Source organism: Mobula hypostoma, chromosome 15 (genome assembly GCF_963921235.1).
Source record: "Mobula hypostoma chromosome 15, sMobHyp1.1, whole genome shotgun sequence".
NCBI classification, from domain to species: domain Eukaryota; kingdom Metazoa; phylum Chordata; class Chondrichthyes; order Myliobatiformes; family Myliobatidae; genus Mobula; species Mobula hypostoma.
In genome coordinates, this window is record NC_086111.1 from 74,025,146 (window position 1) to 74,040,803 (window position 15,658).

At 47.8% G+C, this 15,658-nt stretch overlaps 1 protein-coding gene across 1 annotated transcript in view; it reads right to left on the minus strand.

Annotated features, from left to right (window-relative positions):
- Positions 1-1,186: 1,186 nt before the first annotated feature.
- lsm3 (LSM3 homolog, U6 small nuclear RNA and mRNA degradation associated) overlaps positions 1,187-15,658 on the minus strand; it is a 47,121-nt gene continuing 32,649 nt past the window's right edge. The window contains exons 3-4 of the mRNA XM_063068268.1: positions 13,837-13,932; positions 1,187-1,449 (exon numbers count right to left, since the gene is read on the minus strand). Of these exons, the coding sequence (XP_062924338.1) occupies positions 1,369-1,449; positions 13,837-13,932 (177 nt within the window). The 3' untranslated portion in view covers positions 1,187-1,368. The remainder of the gene's footprint in view (positions 1,450-13,836; positions 13,933-15,658) is intronic.

A 15,658-nucleotide genomic window follows, 5' to 3' on the forward strand; every position in this document is an offset into this window, starting at 1 on the left:
TCGAATGTGATTGAGACTGTACAGAACTATTAGTCCAGGGGCAAGAAGACATTTAACACCATATATTGGTGGACAGGGAATTAAATCTTTTACAAAACTAAAGAATATACAGAATAAATTGAAAGATAGTCAGAACCAAGAGATATTAACCACAAGGAGATGTTTTTTCTCTATAAAAAAGACAGTCAGCTAAACAGTGGTGATTACACAATTCAAAAGGCAGATAAATGTTTCCACATGGAGAGGAAACGTGAGCCGACAGCTAATTGGTATGTGACTACCACCAAGAAATGGCATCAGGAGAAGCCACATTGCCAGAGAACGGCAAAATGTGGAGCATATTACTGTGGACAGGCTGAGATGAATACACATATTTCTAAGACCACTGCCTGCAAGATGATGTAACGACGTTGATTAGAATCTGGGAGGGCAGACAAGGCAAGAACAATATGGGGGCATAAAGATCAGTAAGAGCTTTCTGTCACAAATATCCTATTACAGTGCTGTGGATTTGATGTAAATATACAAACATTGACTGCAGAAATGTAATTGTAGACGCCAATGCTCTCAACACACACACACACTGCAGGAATTTAATTGTAGACCCCAATGCTCTCAACAAACATGCACACAAACACATTGATTACAGAAACTTAACTGTAGTTCCTAAGTTGTAGAAAGTTAATGTGATATGAGGAAGAACTACTAAACACAAAAACACACACACACACACACACACACACACACGAGACTCCCGGCATGTGAACTTCATTTCCTCTGAGAACAAAACCAGACAACTGGGAATAAAAGCTGAAGAAATGAAAATGATGTCAGGTCAGCAATGTCCAATATCCTGATCACATAGCAACAAGTAACAGACACCGCATATGGTTGTGATTCTAGACAATTTGGCTCAGGGCAGTAACATTAACTTTAGGTTTCTGGTAAACTTGACAAAAGTGGAGTGAACAGATGTTTTGGATCCTTCAAAGTGATTTAATTCTTTGGTATTGAACATTTGGAGTTACTTAAGATGGAAATATCCGCTTGTAAGAAACAAGTAACTGCACTGTGAGTGAAGCTTCTATGAAAATCAGGTCATGAGGTTAAATAGGTATCAGCTATCAGCTCTGGATTAAACATCTGATCCAATGGGTCAACAAAAGCAGGTATGAACACTAAGACAAAGAAGATGAGAGATAATCTTTATTAAATCAAACAAAAACACAATTTATTTCACACAATAGTCAAAAATAAACTTGAGGCACCAGCTTTGTACAATGTAACTTTGAAATATGTTCTATAAAAAACTGTGAAAGTGATAATCTGGTGTTGAAGCTCAGTCCGTAGTGTTCAGTTTGGTTGGGGTTAGACCACCCTCAGTGGAGGAGCCACAAGAACAACACCATCACCACGGACAAACAGCATTGGGATATTTCTCTTGGTGGACTGGGGAGAGAAAGAGAATGATTAAAGAACAACTTTACTCGCCTTCACATCTACAAGTATTAGGAATTTGTTGGGGTGTGTTGGTGCGACCTGCAACAAAAAACATGCAACAATTCTAAAGAATAAGAATTATATTAGATAAAGGTGAGAACTGATAACAACCCCCTCACTTATATCCTGACCTCGGCGAAGCTGGACGCTACTGGGCACCGGTGGTTAGCGGCCTTGTCTGCCTATGAGTTCAGCCTGAAGTACCGCCCGGGGAGTCGGAACATCGATGCAGATGCCCTGTCTCGTCGGGCACGGCCGAGGAGTGGAAGAGTGTCCCCGCCCAGGGAGTAAAGGCCATGTGTCAGGTTGGGAACGACGGGGAAGTAGGAGCACAGATGGGAACGGATCAGGCAGTAGATCAACTGGGGGCTGACGATGACGCGCTGCCCACTGTTTACTGTAATGTGACTGCTCTGAGGAACAGGCAGCTGCCAGAGTTGAGTCCCCAGGAAGTGGAGGCGGCTCAGCGTGATGACCCGAGCATTGGCACTATCTGGTACGCGGTTAGCCAGGGTGATATGGGGCAGGTGGAGAAGGCGAAGCATGCCTCCGTTCCCCTACTATTGAAGGAGCGGCCCCGGTTGAAGCTGAAGAACCACATCCTGTACCGAGTCACGTCGCCTCCGGACCACCCCCGGCGCTGGCAGCTGGTCATGCCTGAGAGGTATCGGAAGACTGTGCTCCAGGCTCTACATGATGATTCCGGGCACTTAGGGGTAGAGAAGACCTATGGATTAGTCAAGGACCGGTTTTACTGGCCCTGGATGAGGGGGAGTTTGAAGAATACTGTAAGACCTGTAGTCGTTGCGTCAGGAGGAAGATCTTGCCTGTGCAGGCGGCCCCGTTATCCCACTTGCACAGTGTGGGACCCATGGACCTGGTGTGTATGGATTTCCTGTCTATTGAGCCAGACACCAGCAACACTGCCAATGTCTTGGTCCTCACGGATCACTACACTAGATATGCGCCGGCTTTTCCTAGTAAGGATCAGAAAGCGACTACAGTGGCGAAGGTGTCGTGGGAGAAGTACTTTGTTCATTATGGCCTCCCCCGGCGGATCCACAGTGATCAGGGACGGGACTTCGAGAGCAGGCTTATCCATGAATTACAGGGTATGCTTGAGGTTGAAAAGTCCAGAACCACCCCCTATCACCCGCAGGGTGATCCTCAACCCGAGAGGTTTAACCGGACCCTGCTGGACACGCTCGGCACCTTGGAGATTGGACAGAAGAGTAAGTGGAGTCAGCACATCGCCCATTTGGTTCACTGTTACAATTGTACTCGCAATGATGCTACGGGGTACTCGCCCTACTATCTGATGTTCGGACGGGAAGCGAGGTTGCCCATTGATCTGTGTTTTGGGACTGAAGTGGGGGAAATACCTTCGAAGCCATGTCTGAAGTACGTGTCCGATATGAGGAGAGAGTTGAAAAGGGCGTATGAGTTGGCTGAGGCGGCAGCCGCCAAGCAGAACCAGCGGAATAAAAGGAGGTATGATCAGAAGGTAAAGTTCGCCCAGCTATTGCCGGGAGACCGAGTCCTTATCCGGAATTTAGGACTACAGGGTAAGCACAAGTTGGCGGACCGTTGGGCAGCCACCCCATATGTGGTGGAGAGTCAGATGCCGAATCTCCCGGTTTACCAGGTGAGACCCGAGGACGGGAAGGGGCCTGTCAAGGTACTCCATCGGAACCACCTGTTGCCTCTGGGTCGCGAGGTGAAGATGGACCCAGAGCCCAAATGGGAGTTTACTCCTATTACAAGGACTTTACGAGGGCGCGGGAAGAGCCCGCTGTGAAGAAAACGGGGTCGGTCCCCACCTCGAGAAGGGATACGTCATCGGAAGATGATGATTCCGACGTGTGGTACCTGCTTCCGTTCGCTGATTCCCCGGTGCCGGGAGAAGAGACTCTTGGCCCTTCCATCACTGAGTCAGGGGAACCGAGGGAGGGTGTTGCAAAGCCGCCTGTATTACAGCCGGGATTGGGGGAGGGAGTTGCAGAGCCGCCTGTATTACAGCCGGGACTGGGGGAGGGTGTTGCAGAGCCGCCTGTATTACAGCCGGGATTGGGGGAGGGAGTTGCAGAGCCACCTGTATTACAGCCGGGACTGGGGGAGGGTGTTGCAGAGCCGCCTGTATTCCAGCCGGGATTGGGGGAGGGTGTTGCAGAGCCGCCTGTATTACAGCCGGGATTGGGGGAGGGTGTTGCAGAGCCGCCTGTATTCCAGCCGGGATTGGGGGAGGGAGTTGCAGAGCCGCCTGTATTACAGCCGGGACTGGGGGAGGGTGTTGCAGAGCCGCCTGTATTACAGCCGGGACTGGGGGAGGGTGTTGCAGAGCCGCCTGTATTACAGCCGGGATTGGGGGAGGGTGTTGCAGAGCCGCCTGTATTCCAGCCGGGATTGGGGGAGGGTGTTGCAGAGCCGCCTGTATTACAGCCGGGATTGGGGGAGGGTGTTGCAGAGCCGCCTGTATTCCAGCCGGGATTGGGGGAGGGTGTTGCAGAGCCGCCTGTATTACAGCCGGGATTGGGGGAGGGTGTTGCAGAGCCGCCTGTATTCCAGCCGGGATTGGGGGAGGGAGTTGCAGAGCCGCCTGTATTACAGCCGGGACTGGGGGAGGGTGTTGCAGAGCCGCCTGTATTACAGCCGGGACTGGGGGAGGGTGTTGCAGAGCCGCCTGTATTACAGCCGGGATTGGGGGAGGGTGTTGCAGAGCCGCCTGTATTCCAGCCGGGATTGGGGGAGGGTGTTGCAGAGCCGCCTGTATTACAGCCGGGATTGGGGGAGGGTGTTGCAGAGCCGCCTGTATTCCAGCCGGGATTGGGGGAGGGTGTTGCAGAGCCGCCTGTATTCCAGCCGGGATTGGGGGAAGAGAGGGTGGAGGCAGAACCCGAGCCAGAGGGCTCACCGGGGCAGTGGGATCCCGGTGAAGGGGAAGGTCCAACAGATAGGCCCGAGGGGTCAACTGGGGTGTCTGAACAGGGAGAGTCAGCAGAGGAAGTACAGAGGCCTCAGAGGAGTAGGCATCCCCCGGAAAGACTCACTTATATAGCGCCGGGAGAGCAGGGTGTGATCTCTACTGCCCTGCAAAGTTATGTCACTGCTTTATGCACCTGGGTTGGGTTTTGTGTTTTACAAGGAGCGCTGGTGAACTCTGTTAACGTCATGAGGGCATGACTTTTTGTGGTGGGGGGAGAGTGTATGGGGTCTTTCTTTTGTTACATTTAAAATGGCGACTTTGTTATGTTAATCTGGGGAGTGCGGCTTTGTTGTGCTTTAACGCTGAAGAGAGTTTGCGCTAACAGTTTGTTTTACTTTAAAATGAGATAACAGGGTTCTATTAGCCAATGGGTGGTTATGTATCGTTTTGTTTTCGGATACCATGCTGTATGATATGACTGTGGACTGAGTTTTGGCGGGGAGTCGGAGGAGAGACGAGGAAGACCACGGACGTGCGGAGAGGCTCCGGTCGATCACTCCGGGTGGTCCCGAGCCGTGAGTCGATGGAATTCGGGTGGTCGTCTGACGTCGAATTGAGCTCCAACGGTAGCGCGCGAAGAACTTGGACTTTGATAAGTGTTGGCACCTTTTTTTTTCATTACTTTCCTCTCTGTATCAAATGTATATTAATGTTATAGAATTAGTAATATCTATAAAGTGTATTTGTTAAAATTTACTGGGTGTGCTGGCTGATGATTGATGTTTGTGATTGATTCGGGCGGCAACCGACCCTGTGGGGAGTGTTGAAGCAGGTGCTGGGCTGGATTTCCCCGAGACATACACGAGCCAATATAACGGAACGTTACATACAGATTTGGAATAAAACGTGCATCAACATCAGCAAGTATTTACAAAGTAGACAACATTCTAAGTGTGTATGGAACCGGTAGAGATAGCAGAGATACTGAATGAGTACTTTACTTCAGTATTCACCGTGGAAAAGGATCTTGGTGATTGTAGGGATGACGTACAGTGGACTGAAAAGTTTGAGCACATAGACATTAAGGAAGAGGATGTGCTGGAGCCTTTGGAAAGTTTGGACAAGTCACCGGGACCGGATGAGATGTAACCCAGGCTACTGTGGAAGGCAGGGGAGGAGATTGCTAAGCCTCTGGAGATGATCTTCACATCATCAATGGGGACGGGAGAGGTACCAGAGGATTGGCTGGTTGCAATGTTGTTCCATTATTCAAGAAGGGGAGAAGAGATAGTGCAGGAAATTATAAACCAGTGAGTCTTACTTCAGTGGTTGCAAAGTTGATGGAAAAGATCCTGAGGGGCAGGATTTATGAACATTCGGAAAGGCATAATATGATTAGCAATAGTCAGCATGGCTTTGTCAAAGGCAGATCGTGCCTTATGAGCCTGATTGAATTTTTTGAGGATGTGCCTAAACACACTGATGAAGGTAGAACAGTAGATGTAGTGTATATGGATTTCAGCAAGGCATTTGACAAGATACCTCATGCAAGGCTTATTGAGAAAGTAAGGAGGCATGGGATCCAAGGGGATATTGCTTTGTGGATTCAGAACTGGCTTGCCCACAGAAGGCAAAGAGTGGTTGTAGATGGATCATATTCTGTATGGAGGTCAGTGACCAGTGGTGTGCCTCAGGGATCTGTTCTGGGACCCTTACTCTTCGTGGTTTTTATAAATGACCTGGATGAGGAAGTGGAGGGATGGGTTAGTAAGTTTGCTGATGACACAAAGGTTGGGGGTGTTGTGGATAGTGTGGAGGGCTGTCAGAGGTTACAGCGGGACATTGATAGGATGCAAAACTGGGCTGAGAAGTGGCAGATGGGATTCAACCCAGATAAGTGTAAGGTGGCTCATTTTGGTAATCTAGGTATGATGGCAGAATATAATATTAATGGTAAGACTCTTGGCAGTGTGGAGGATAAGAGGGATCTTGGGGTCCCAGTCCACAGGACACTCAAAGCTGCTGAGCAGGTTGACTCTGTGGTTAAGAAGGCATACGGTGCATTGGCCTTCATTAATTGTAGAATTGAATTTAGGAGCTGAGAGGTAATGTTGCAGCTATATAGGACCCTGGTCAGACCCCACTTGGAGTAATGTGCTCAGATCTGGTCGCCTCCTGTAGGAAGGATATGGAAACCATAGAAAGGGTGCAGAGGAGATTTACAAGGATGTTGCCTGGATTGGGGAGCATGCCTTATGAGAATAGGTTGAGTGAACTCGGCCTTTTCTCCTTAGAGTGACGGAGGATGAGAGGTGACCTGATAGAGGTGTATAAGATGATGAGAGGCACTGATCGTGTGGATAGTCAGAGGTTTTTTCCCAGGGCTGAAATGGATTGCACGAGAGGGCACAGTTTTAAGGTGCTTGGAAGTAGGTACAGAGGAGATGTCAGGGGTAAGTTTTTTTTAATGCAGAGAGTGGTGAGTGTGTGGAATGGGCTTCTGTCAATAGTGGTGGAAGCAGATACAATAGGGTCTTTTAAGAGACTCCTGGACAGGCATGTAGAGCTCAGAAAAAGGGCTATGTAGAGTGGTATGGGCAACCCTAAGGTAATTTCTCAAGTAAGGACATGTTTGGCACAGCTTTGTGGGCCAAAGGGCCTGTACTGTGTTGTAGTTTTCTATAAAGTGGTTTAAGGTATTTATAGTGCAGTGATTGGGGATATTAGACAGAGGGGGTGAGGGCTAACTAGAATGGTTGATCATATTAACTGCCTGGGGGAAGAAACTTTTAAAGGTGGTGTGGTTTTTGTTTTAATAGCCCTATAGCACTTTCCAGAAGAAAGCATTTGGAAAAGGCAATTTGTTGGGTGGGTCGTACCCCTGATATTTCCACATTCATGGATATTTTCAAGAAAACAACTATGCATTCATTTTGATGTTGGATGAAAGAGGCTGCTTGTCAGATGGCATTTATCTACTCACCCGCAGCCTTAACTATCAAAATTATGGATTACTGTGGTTTGCCATTATGTGACAGGGTTTGATCAATACAGAGGAGTAACTCGATATCCAGCAGTACTGCTGAAGTACACCAATGCCTACTGGACGTCATCCTATGTTGGCGCCGGAAAGTCAGTCACAGGATCAAGCAGTACTACAGCACAGAAGCAGGTTCTCAGGGCATCTCATCCATGCCGAACTATTAATCTGCCGAGTTCCATCCACCTGCCTCCCATCCATGTAACTATCTGAATTTCTCCTAAATGTGAAAATGTTCCCCCTCAGGTTCCCCTTAAACATTTCACCTTCCACCCTTAACCCATGACCTCAGTGGAAAAAGCCTGCTTGTACTTAGCCCTCATAATTACTTTACTTTACTGTCGCCAAACAATTGATACTAGAACGTACAATCATCACAGCGATATTTGATTCTGCACTTCGCGCTCCCTGGAGTACAAATCGATAGTAAATAGTAAAAATTTAAATTATAAATCATAAATAGGAAAATAGAAAAGGGTAAGTAAGAAAGTGCAAAAAAACCGAGAGGCAGGTCCGGATATTTGGAGGGTACGGCCCAGATCCGGATCAGGATCCGCTCAGCAGTCTTATCACAGTTGGAAAGAAGCTGTTCCCAAATCTGGCCGTACGAGTCTTCAAGCTCCTGAGCCTTCTCCCGGAGGGAAGAGGGATGAAAAGTGTGTTGGCTGGGCGGGTTGTGTCCTTGATTATCCTGGCAGCTCTGCTCCGACAGCGTGCGGTGTAAAGTGAGTCCAAGGACGGAAGATTGGTTTGTGTGATGTGCTGGGCTGTGTTCACGATCTTCTGCAGCTTCTTCCAGTCTTGGACAGGACAACTTCTATACCAGGTTGTGATGCACCCTAGAAGAACGCTTTCTACGGTGCATCTAAAAAAATTAGTGAGTGTTTTAGGGGACAGGCCAAATTTCTTTAGCTTTCTCTGGAAGCAAAGGTGCTGGTGGGCCTTCTTGGCAGTGGACTCTGCTTGGTTAGACCAAGTCAGGTCATTTGTGATATTGACCCCAAGGAACTTAAAGCTTTTGACCTGTTCCACTTGCGCACCACCGATGTAAATGGGGCCGTGCGGTCCGCTACTCCTTCTGAAGTCAACAACCAATTCCTTCGTCTTGCTGACGTTGAGAGATAGGTTATTGTCTTCGCACCATGCCACCAGGTTCTTAATTTCCTCTCTGTACTCAAACTCATCATTACCCGAGATATAGCCTACAATTGTTGTGACATCAGCAAAAGTATATATTGAGTTCAATGGAAACTTGGTTACACAATCATGGGTGTACAGTGAGTACAGCAGGGGGCTGAGTACACAGCCTTGTGGGGCACCGGTGCTCGGAGTGATTGTAGAGGAGAGCTTGTCCCCTATTTTTACAGCCTGGGTCCTGTCTGTGAGGAAGTTGAAGATCCAGCTGCAGATCTGAGTGCTAAGGCCCAGGTTCCAGAGCTTGGGAATCAGTTTATTTGGAACAATGGTATTATAGACAGAGCTGTAGTCAATGAAAAGGAGCCTTACATATGCGCCTTTATTCTCCAGGTGTTCTAAGGAGGAATGTAGGGCCAGAGAAATGGCATCTGCCGTTGACCTGTAGCTCCGGTAGGCGAATTGCAAAGCGTCGAGGTTGACCGGTAGGCTGTGGTTGATGTGTGCCATAACCAATTGCTCGAAGCACTTCATTGCAATTGATGTCAATTTTGTATACCTCCTTCAAATATCTCATTCTCCTATGCTCTAGGGAATAAAGTTCCCCAAAAACTCAGGTCCTCAAGTGCTAGCAACATCCTCGTAAATTTTCTTTGTACTTTCAACATTATTTACATCTTTCCTGTGGGTAGGTAACCAAAACTGCACACAATACTCCAACTTGGGCCTTACCTAGATCTTATACAACTATAACATAACATACCAATTCTTCTACTCAATACTTTCAATGTGCCAAAAACTCTCTTTACGACCCTATCTACCTGTGACGTCACTTTCAAGGAATTATGGATCAGTATTCCTAGATCCCTCTGTTCTGCCGCACTCCTCTGTGTCCTAGCGCTCACTATGTAGGTCCCCCCGAAGTGCAACACCTCACATTAAATTCCATCTGACATTTGTAAGCCCATTCCCCCAGCTGATCTGGACGCTGCTGCCAGCTTTGGTAGCTTGTTCCACATTCTCACCACCCTCTGAGTGACCATGTTCCCTCTCGGTTTCCCCTTAAATATCTCACCTTTCACCCTACACTCATGACCTACCGTTCCAGTCTCACCCAATTTCAGTGGAAAAAGCCTGCTTGCATTTACTCTATCTGTACCACATAATTTTGCATACCTCTACCAAATCTCCTTTTATTCTCCAGTGCTTCAGGGAATAAAGTTTAATTTATTCAACCTTTTGCTAAAACTCAGGACCTCAAGTCCCAGCAACATCTTTGTAATTACTAGTTTAGCAACACTATGATCACTTTGCAACAAAAATGCATTTTTATTTGTTCCAATTGTGTAATTGATGTTTCTTTGTGAATTTAAAAACGCAAACATGAGGAAATCTGCAGATGCTGGAATTTCAAGCAACACACATAAAAGTTGCTGGTGAATGCAGCAGGCCGGGCAGCATCTCTAGGAAGAGGTACAGTCGACGTTTCGGGCTGAGACCCTTCGTCAGGACTAACTGAAGGAAGAGCTAGTAAGAAATTTGAAAGTGGGAGGGGGAGGGGGAGATCCGAAATGATAGGAGAAGACAGGAGGGTGAGGGATGGAGCCAAGAGCTGGACAGGTGATTGGCAAAATGGATATGAGAGGATCATGGGACAGGAGGTCACAGCTATCTGGACTATTCCTCTTCTCACCCTGTCTCTTGCAAGAATGCCATCCCCTTCTCGCAATTCCTCTGTCTCCGCCACATCTGCTCTCAGGATGAAGCTTTTCATTCCAGGAGGAAGGAGATGTCCTCCTTTTTTAAAGAAAGGGGCTTCCCTTCCTCCACCATCAACTCTGCTCTTAAACACATCTCCCCCATTTCACGCACATCTGCTCAGAAACACAGAAAATAGGTGCAGGAGTAGGCTATTCGGCCCTTCGAGCCTGCACCGCCATTCAGTATGATCATGGCTGATCATCCAACTCAGAACCCTGTACCAGCCTTCCCTCCATACCCCCTGATCCCTTTAGCCACAAGAGCCATATCTAACTCCCTCTTAAATATAGCCAATGAACTGGCCTCAACTGTTCCCTGTGCTCTAATGCTCTCACTCCATCCTCCCGCCACCCCACTAGGAATAGGGTTCCCCTTGTCCTCACCTACCACACCAACAGCCTCCGGGTCCAACATATTATTCTCCGTAACTTCTGCCACCTCCAACAGGATCCCACCACTAAGCACATCTTTCCCTCCCCCCCCCCCCCGCTTTCCGCAGGGATCGCTACCTACGCAACTCCCTTGGCCATTTGTCCCCCCCATCCCTCCCCACCGATCTCCCACCTGGCATTTATCCTTGTAAGCGGAACAAGTGCTACACATGCCCTTACACTTCCTCCTTCACCCCCATTCAGAGCCCCAGACAGTCCTTCCAGGTGAGGCGACACTTCACCTGTGAGTCGGCAGGGGTGATATACTGCGTCCGGTGCTCCCGATGTGGCCTTTTATATATTGGCGAGGCCCGACGCAGACTGGCAGATCGTTTCGCTGAACACCTACGCTCTGTCCGCCAGAGAAAGCAGGGTCTCCCAGTGGCCACACATTTTAATTCCACATCCCATTCCCATTCTGACATGTCTATCCACGGCCTCCTCTACTGTAAAGATGAAGCCACACTCAGGTTGGAGGAACAACACCTTATATTCCGTCTGGGTAGCCTCCAACCTGATGGCATGAACATCGACTTCTCTAACTTCCGCTAAGGCCCCATCTCCCCCTCGTACCCCATCTGTTATTTATTTATATACACACTTCTTTTTCTCTCTCTCCTTTTTCTCCCTCTGTCCCTCTCACTATACTTTCCCCCACTCCCCCTTTCTTTCTCCCTGGGCCTCCTGTCCCCTGATCCTCTCATATCCCTTTTGCCAATCACCTGTCCAGCTCTTGGCTCCATCCCTCCCCCTCCTGTCTTCTCCTATCATTTTGGATCTCCCCTCCCCCTCCCACTTTCAAATCTCTTACTAGCGCTTCCTTCAGTTAGTCCTGACGAAGGGTCTTGGCCCAAAACGTCGACTGTACCCCTTCCTAGAGATGCTGCCTGGCCTGCTGCGTTCAGCAGCAACGTTGATGTGTGTGGCTTTCTTTGTGAATGCTGCTTATCTGATGCTGTGTGCCAGTGATGCTGCTGGAGGTAAGTTTTTCATTGCACACATGGACTTGTGCAGATGACAATAAACTCCATTTCTCAGAATTTGCTACATTTGAGAGAGTATGCTTCTCTGCTGTAGTGTTCTGAGACTCTATAAGCTTTCTGTACAGAGGCAACAACAAGCATTCCTGTTTAATAACCAGGAGACCACTTCTCAGGTCCTTGTTCATGCCAGCATTTGGCAGGGAAGGGTTGTCTGCATTAGCATGCCCCTTGCTTGCCCACCAGTTGGGTGGGATGGGAAAAAGTGAGAGGGGCAGAGTGGGAGCCACAACATCTTCCCTACCGGACAGCAGACAAATGCTTGGGACAACTAGGATGAAGTAAACTGTACTGACCATCTCTATTTCATCTGGGTAGCCTCCAACCTGAGGCGTGAACATCGATTTCACTAACATACGGTAATTTCGCCCCCCTCTCCATTCCCGCTTGATTAATGCCCCACTCTAGCTCCACTCGTGCCTTTTCTCCTCATCGTCCTCTCTTCTCCCTCTGATGCCCCTCCTCCTTCCCCTTCTCCCATGGTCCACTGTCCTCTCCAAACAGATTCCTTCTTCTTCAGCCCTGTAACCATTTCCACCTGTCACCGCCCAGCTTCTTGCTTCATCCCCTCTCTCCCATGCACCCACCTGGTCTCACCCATCACCTGCCGGTTGGTACTCCTTCCCCCACCTTCTTATTCTGGCTTCTTCCCCTTTCCTTTCCAGTCCTGACGAAGTGTCCTGGGCTGAAATGTCAACTGTTTATTCCTCTCGATAGTCTGCCTGAGCCACCAAGCTCCTCCAGCATTCTGTGAGAGTTACCCTGGATTGCCAGTATCTGCAGAATCTCTTGTGTTTATGAAGATTCAGATTTATTTATCACACTGAAATGAGTTGTTTGTGTTGACAACCAACAGGGCCCAAGGCTGTGCTGGGGGCAGCCCGCACATGTCACCACACATTCCGATGCCAACGTAGCGTGCCCACAATGTTCAGCAGAACATCACAAACAACATAACAAAAATAAAAAAAAACAACAGCAAAGCAAACCCCTCAGCCCTTCCAGAGACATGATTCTAAGGTGGTGAAGATCTAGATCTGTGATTGTGTAACCAGACATGATTAATTAATGACATCTCTGTAAAGAATCCTTGAGGGAAATGTGATTGTAGAATGGTGGAATTGTTAACTCAGTTAACATTCGAGAAATGTGGGTCTGCAAACTGCTATCTGAGACCGAAATGAAGCCACTTATAAGGGCTGGGGAGAACGATAAACATAGGAGCAAACCTAGGCCATTCAGCCCATTGCGTCTGCTCTGCCATTCTATCATGGCTGATTTATTATCCCTCTCAACCCCACTCTCCTGCCTTCTCCCTGTAATCCTTGATGCCCTTATTAATTAAGAACCTGTAAACCTCCATTTTAAATATACCCAATGACTTGGCCTCCACAACTGTCTCACCAACCTCTGGCTACAGATATTCCTCCTCATCTTTGTTCCAAAGGGCTGTGGTTGTACAGTGAGGCTGTGTCCTCTGGTTCGAGACTCTCCCACTACTGGGGTGCCACAGCAGTGCAACGGCTTGCGTGATGCTATTACAGCTCGGGGCGGCGCAGTTCAAAGTTCAATCCCGGCTTCCTCCGTAAGGAGTCTCTGTATGTCCTCCCTGTGGAATGTGAGAGTTTTCTCTGTGTCTCTGGTTTCATCCCACAGTCCAAAAACATACCAGGTAGGTTCATTGGCAATAGTAAATTGTCCCGTGTTTAGACTAGGGCTAAATCGGAGCTGTTGGGCAGTGTGGCTGATTCGGAGGGGCGTATTCCACGCTGTATCTCTCTAAATAAACACATACTGGGAACAGCCTCTCCACATTCACTGTCTAGGTCTTGCAATATTCAGTAGGCAATTAATGAGATTAAACGATTTGGAAATACAAAAGGCCAGGGTTTTAAGGGTGTGGATATTGCTCAGGATGGGAAGCTGGAAGAGTTTATGGAGAGCCTAGTTTGCCAATGTAGCGGGTAGAAAGACACTAGAACGTAAAGAAAAGAGCATCGTACTTACCTTGTATATCTCCTCATACGTTTCCTCATCGATTTCCACAGTTGTTACTGTCTCTTCAACATCTCCCAAAATCATATTCAAGTGCTGATCATATGCCTGTGATTACAAAAAGAGCATGTTTTAGCAAAGTAACCTTGAGAGAAAGCAAGGACAAATTTTGCACGTCACTAATTATAAATGTATCTCTGTATGCCTGAGAGCACATGTATTATAAATTACACAACTCTCATTCATAACAGTGACTGACTATGTGTAGTTGTCATATTGCAGGCAGGCAGCAAGGTGTGAGGGGTCTTGGCTGATATTCACCCTAAATATGAACAGATAATAGGAAAATGGTAAAAAAACAACACAAAATAATGTCTGCAAGGACTGATCCAATTATCCTCTCTCGTGCACACACAAGCTCGATGTGTGTCTGACTGCCTACAATAAGCGGGCGCTCAGGGCTCTTTCCATGAAGCAGTATTGCTCTTCTCGTAGTCATACAGTCACACAGCATGGGTGTTGGCCCTTCTGCCCAGCTTACCCATGCTAACCCCAGACCTCCATCTAATCCAATCCCATTTGCCTGTGTTTGACCCACATCCCTCTTAACCTTTCCTATCTACGTCCATGTGTCTCCTTTTGCAGCTGTATGACCATATGACACAGAAGGTGAATTAGGCCATTTGACCCAGAGGATCTTCTCTGCCATTCCATCATGTCTGATTTATTTTCCCTCTTAAGCCCATTCTACCGTCCTTTCCCCATAACAGTTGATATCCTTACTAATCAAGAATTTATGAAACTCTAGTTTAAATATACCCAATGACTTGGCTTCCACAGCTGTCTGTGGCAATACATTCAACAGATTTACCACTCCCTGGCTAAAGAAATTCCTCCTTATTTCTGTTCTAAAGTTGAACCCTTTGGTCACAGACTCTCCCAATATAAGAAACATAATTTTTACATCCACTCTCTGTATATCAGGGATTCCCAACTTGGGGTCCACAGAACCCTCTGTTAATGATAGGGGTCAAAGGTCAGGACCCCTGATCTATATCGTTCAATATTTGGTACATTTCAATGAGAACAACCCCCCCCCCCGCCAATTCTTTGAAATTTAGTGAGTACAAACAGCTCATTCTGCACACCCACCAACCTCTGTGTGGAAAACTTGCCTCTTAGATCCCCTTTAAATTCTTTCCCTTTCACCTTAAACCTGGACCCTCTGATTCTTGGTTCCCCTTCCCTTTTTCATTGTTCATTACAGCTCAGTACAGGTTGTTCAGCCTGTTGTGCCAACCTTTTACCCTACTCAACGTCAATCTCATTCTTCCCTCCCTCCCTCATCACCATCATTACGTGCCCTGTCGTATAACATGGCCGATTATGGTCTTCCATCTCACTTCAGCCTGTTGTTCTTACTCTTTCTCTATCCATGACCATGGTTGTTCTTGGCAAGTTGTTCTACTGAAGTGGTTTGTCATCGCCTTCTTCTGGGCAGTGTCTTTACAAGACGGGTGACCCCAGCCATTATCAATACTTCAGAGACTGTCTGCCTGGCGTCAGTGGTCGTATAACCAGGATTTGTGACATGTACCAGCTGCTCCCGTGGCTTCACATGACTCTGATTGGGGGGCTAAGTTGGGGCTACACCTTGCCTAAGGGTGACTGCAGGGAAGGAGCATCCCACACCTCCTTTGGTGGAGAGGGGGGAGAGGAACATGACTCACATGACTCTGATTGGGGGCCCAAGGGTGACTGCAGGGAAGGAGCATCCCACACCTCCTTTGGTGGAGAGGGGGGAGAGGAACATGACTCACATGACTCTGATTGG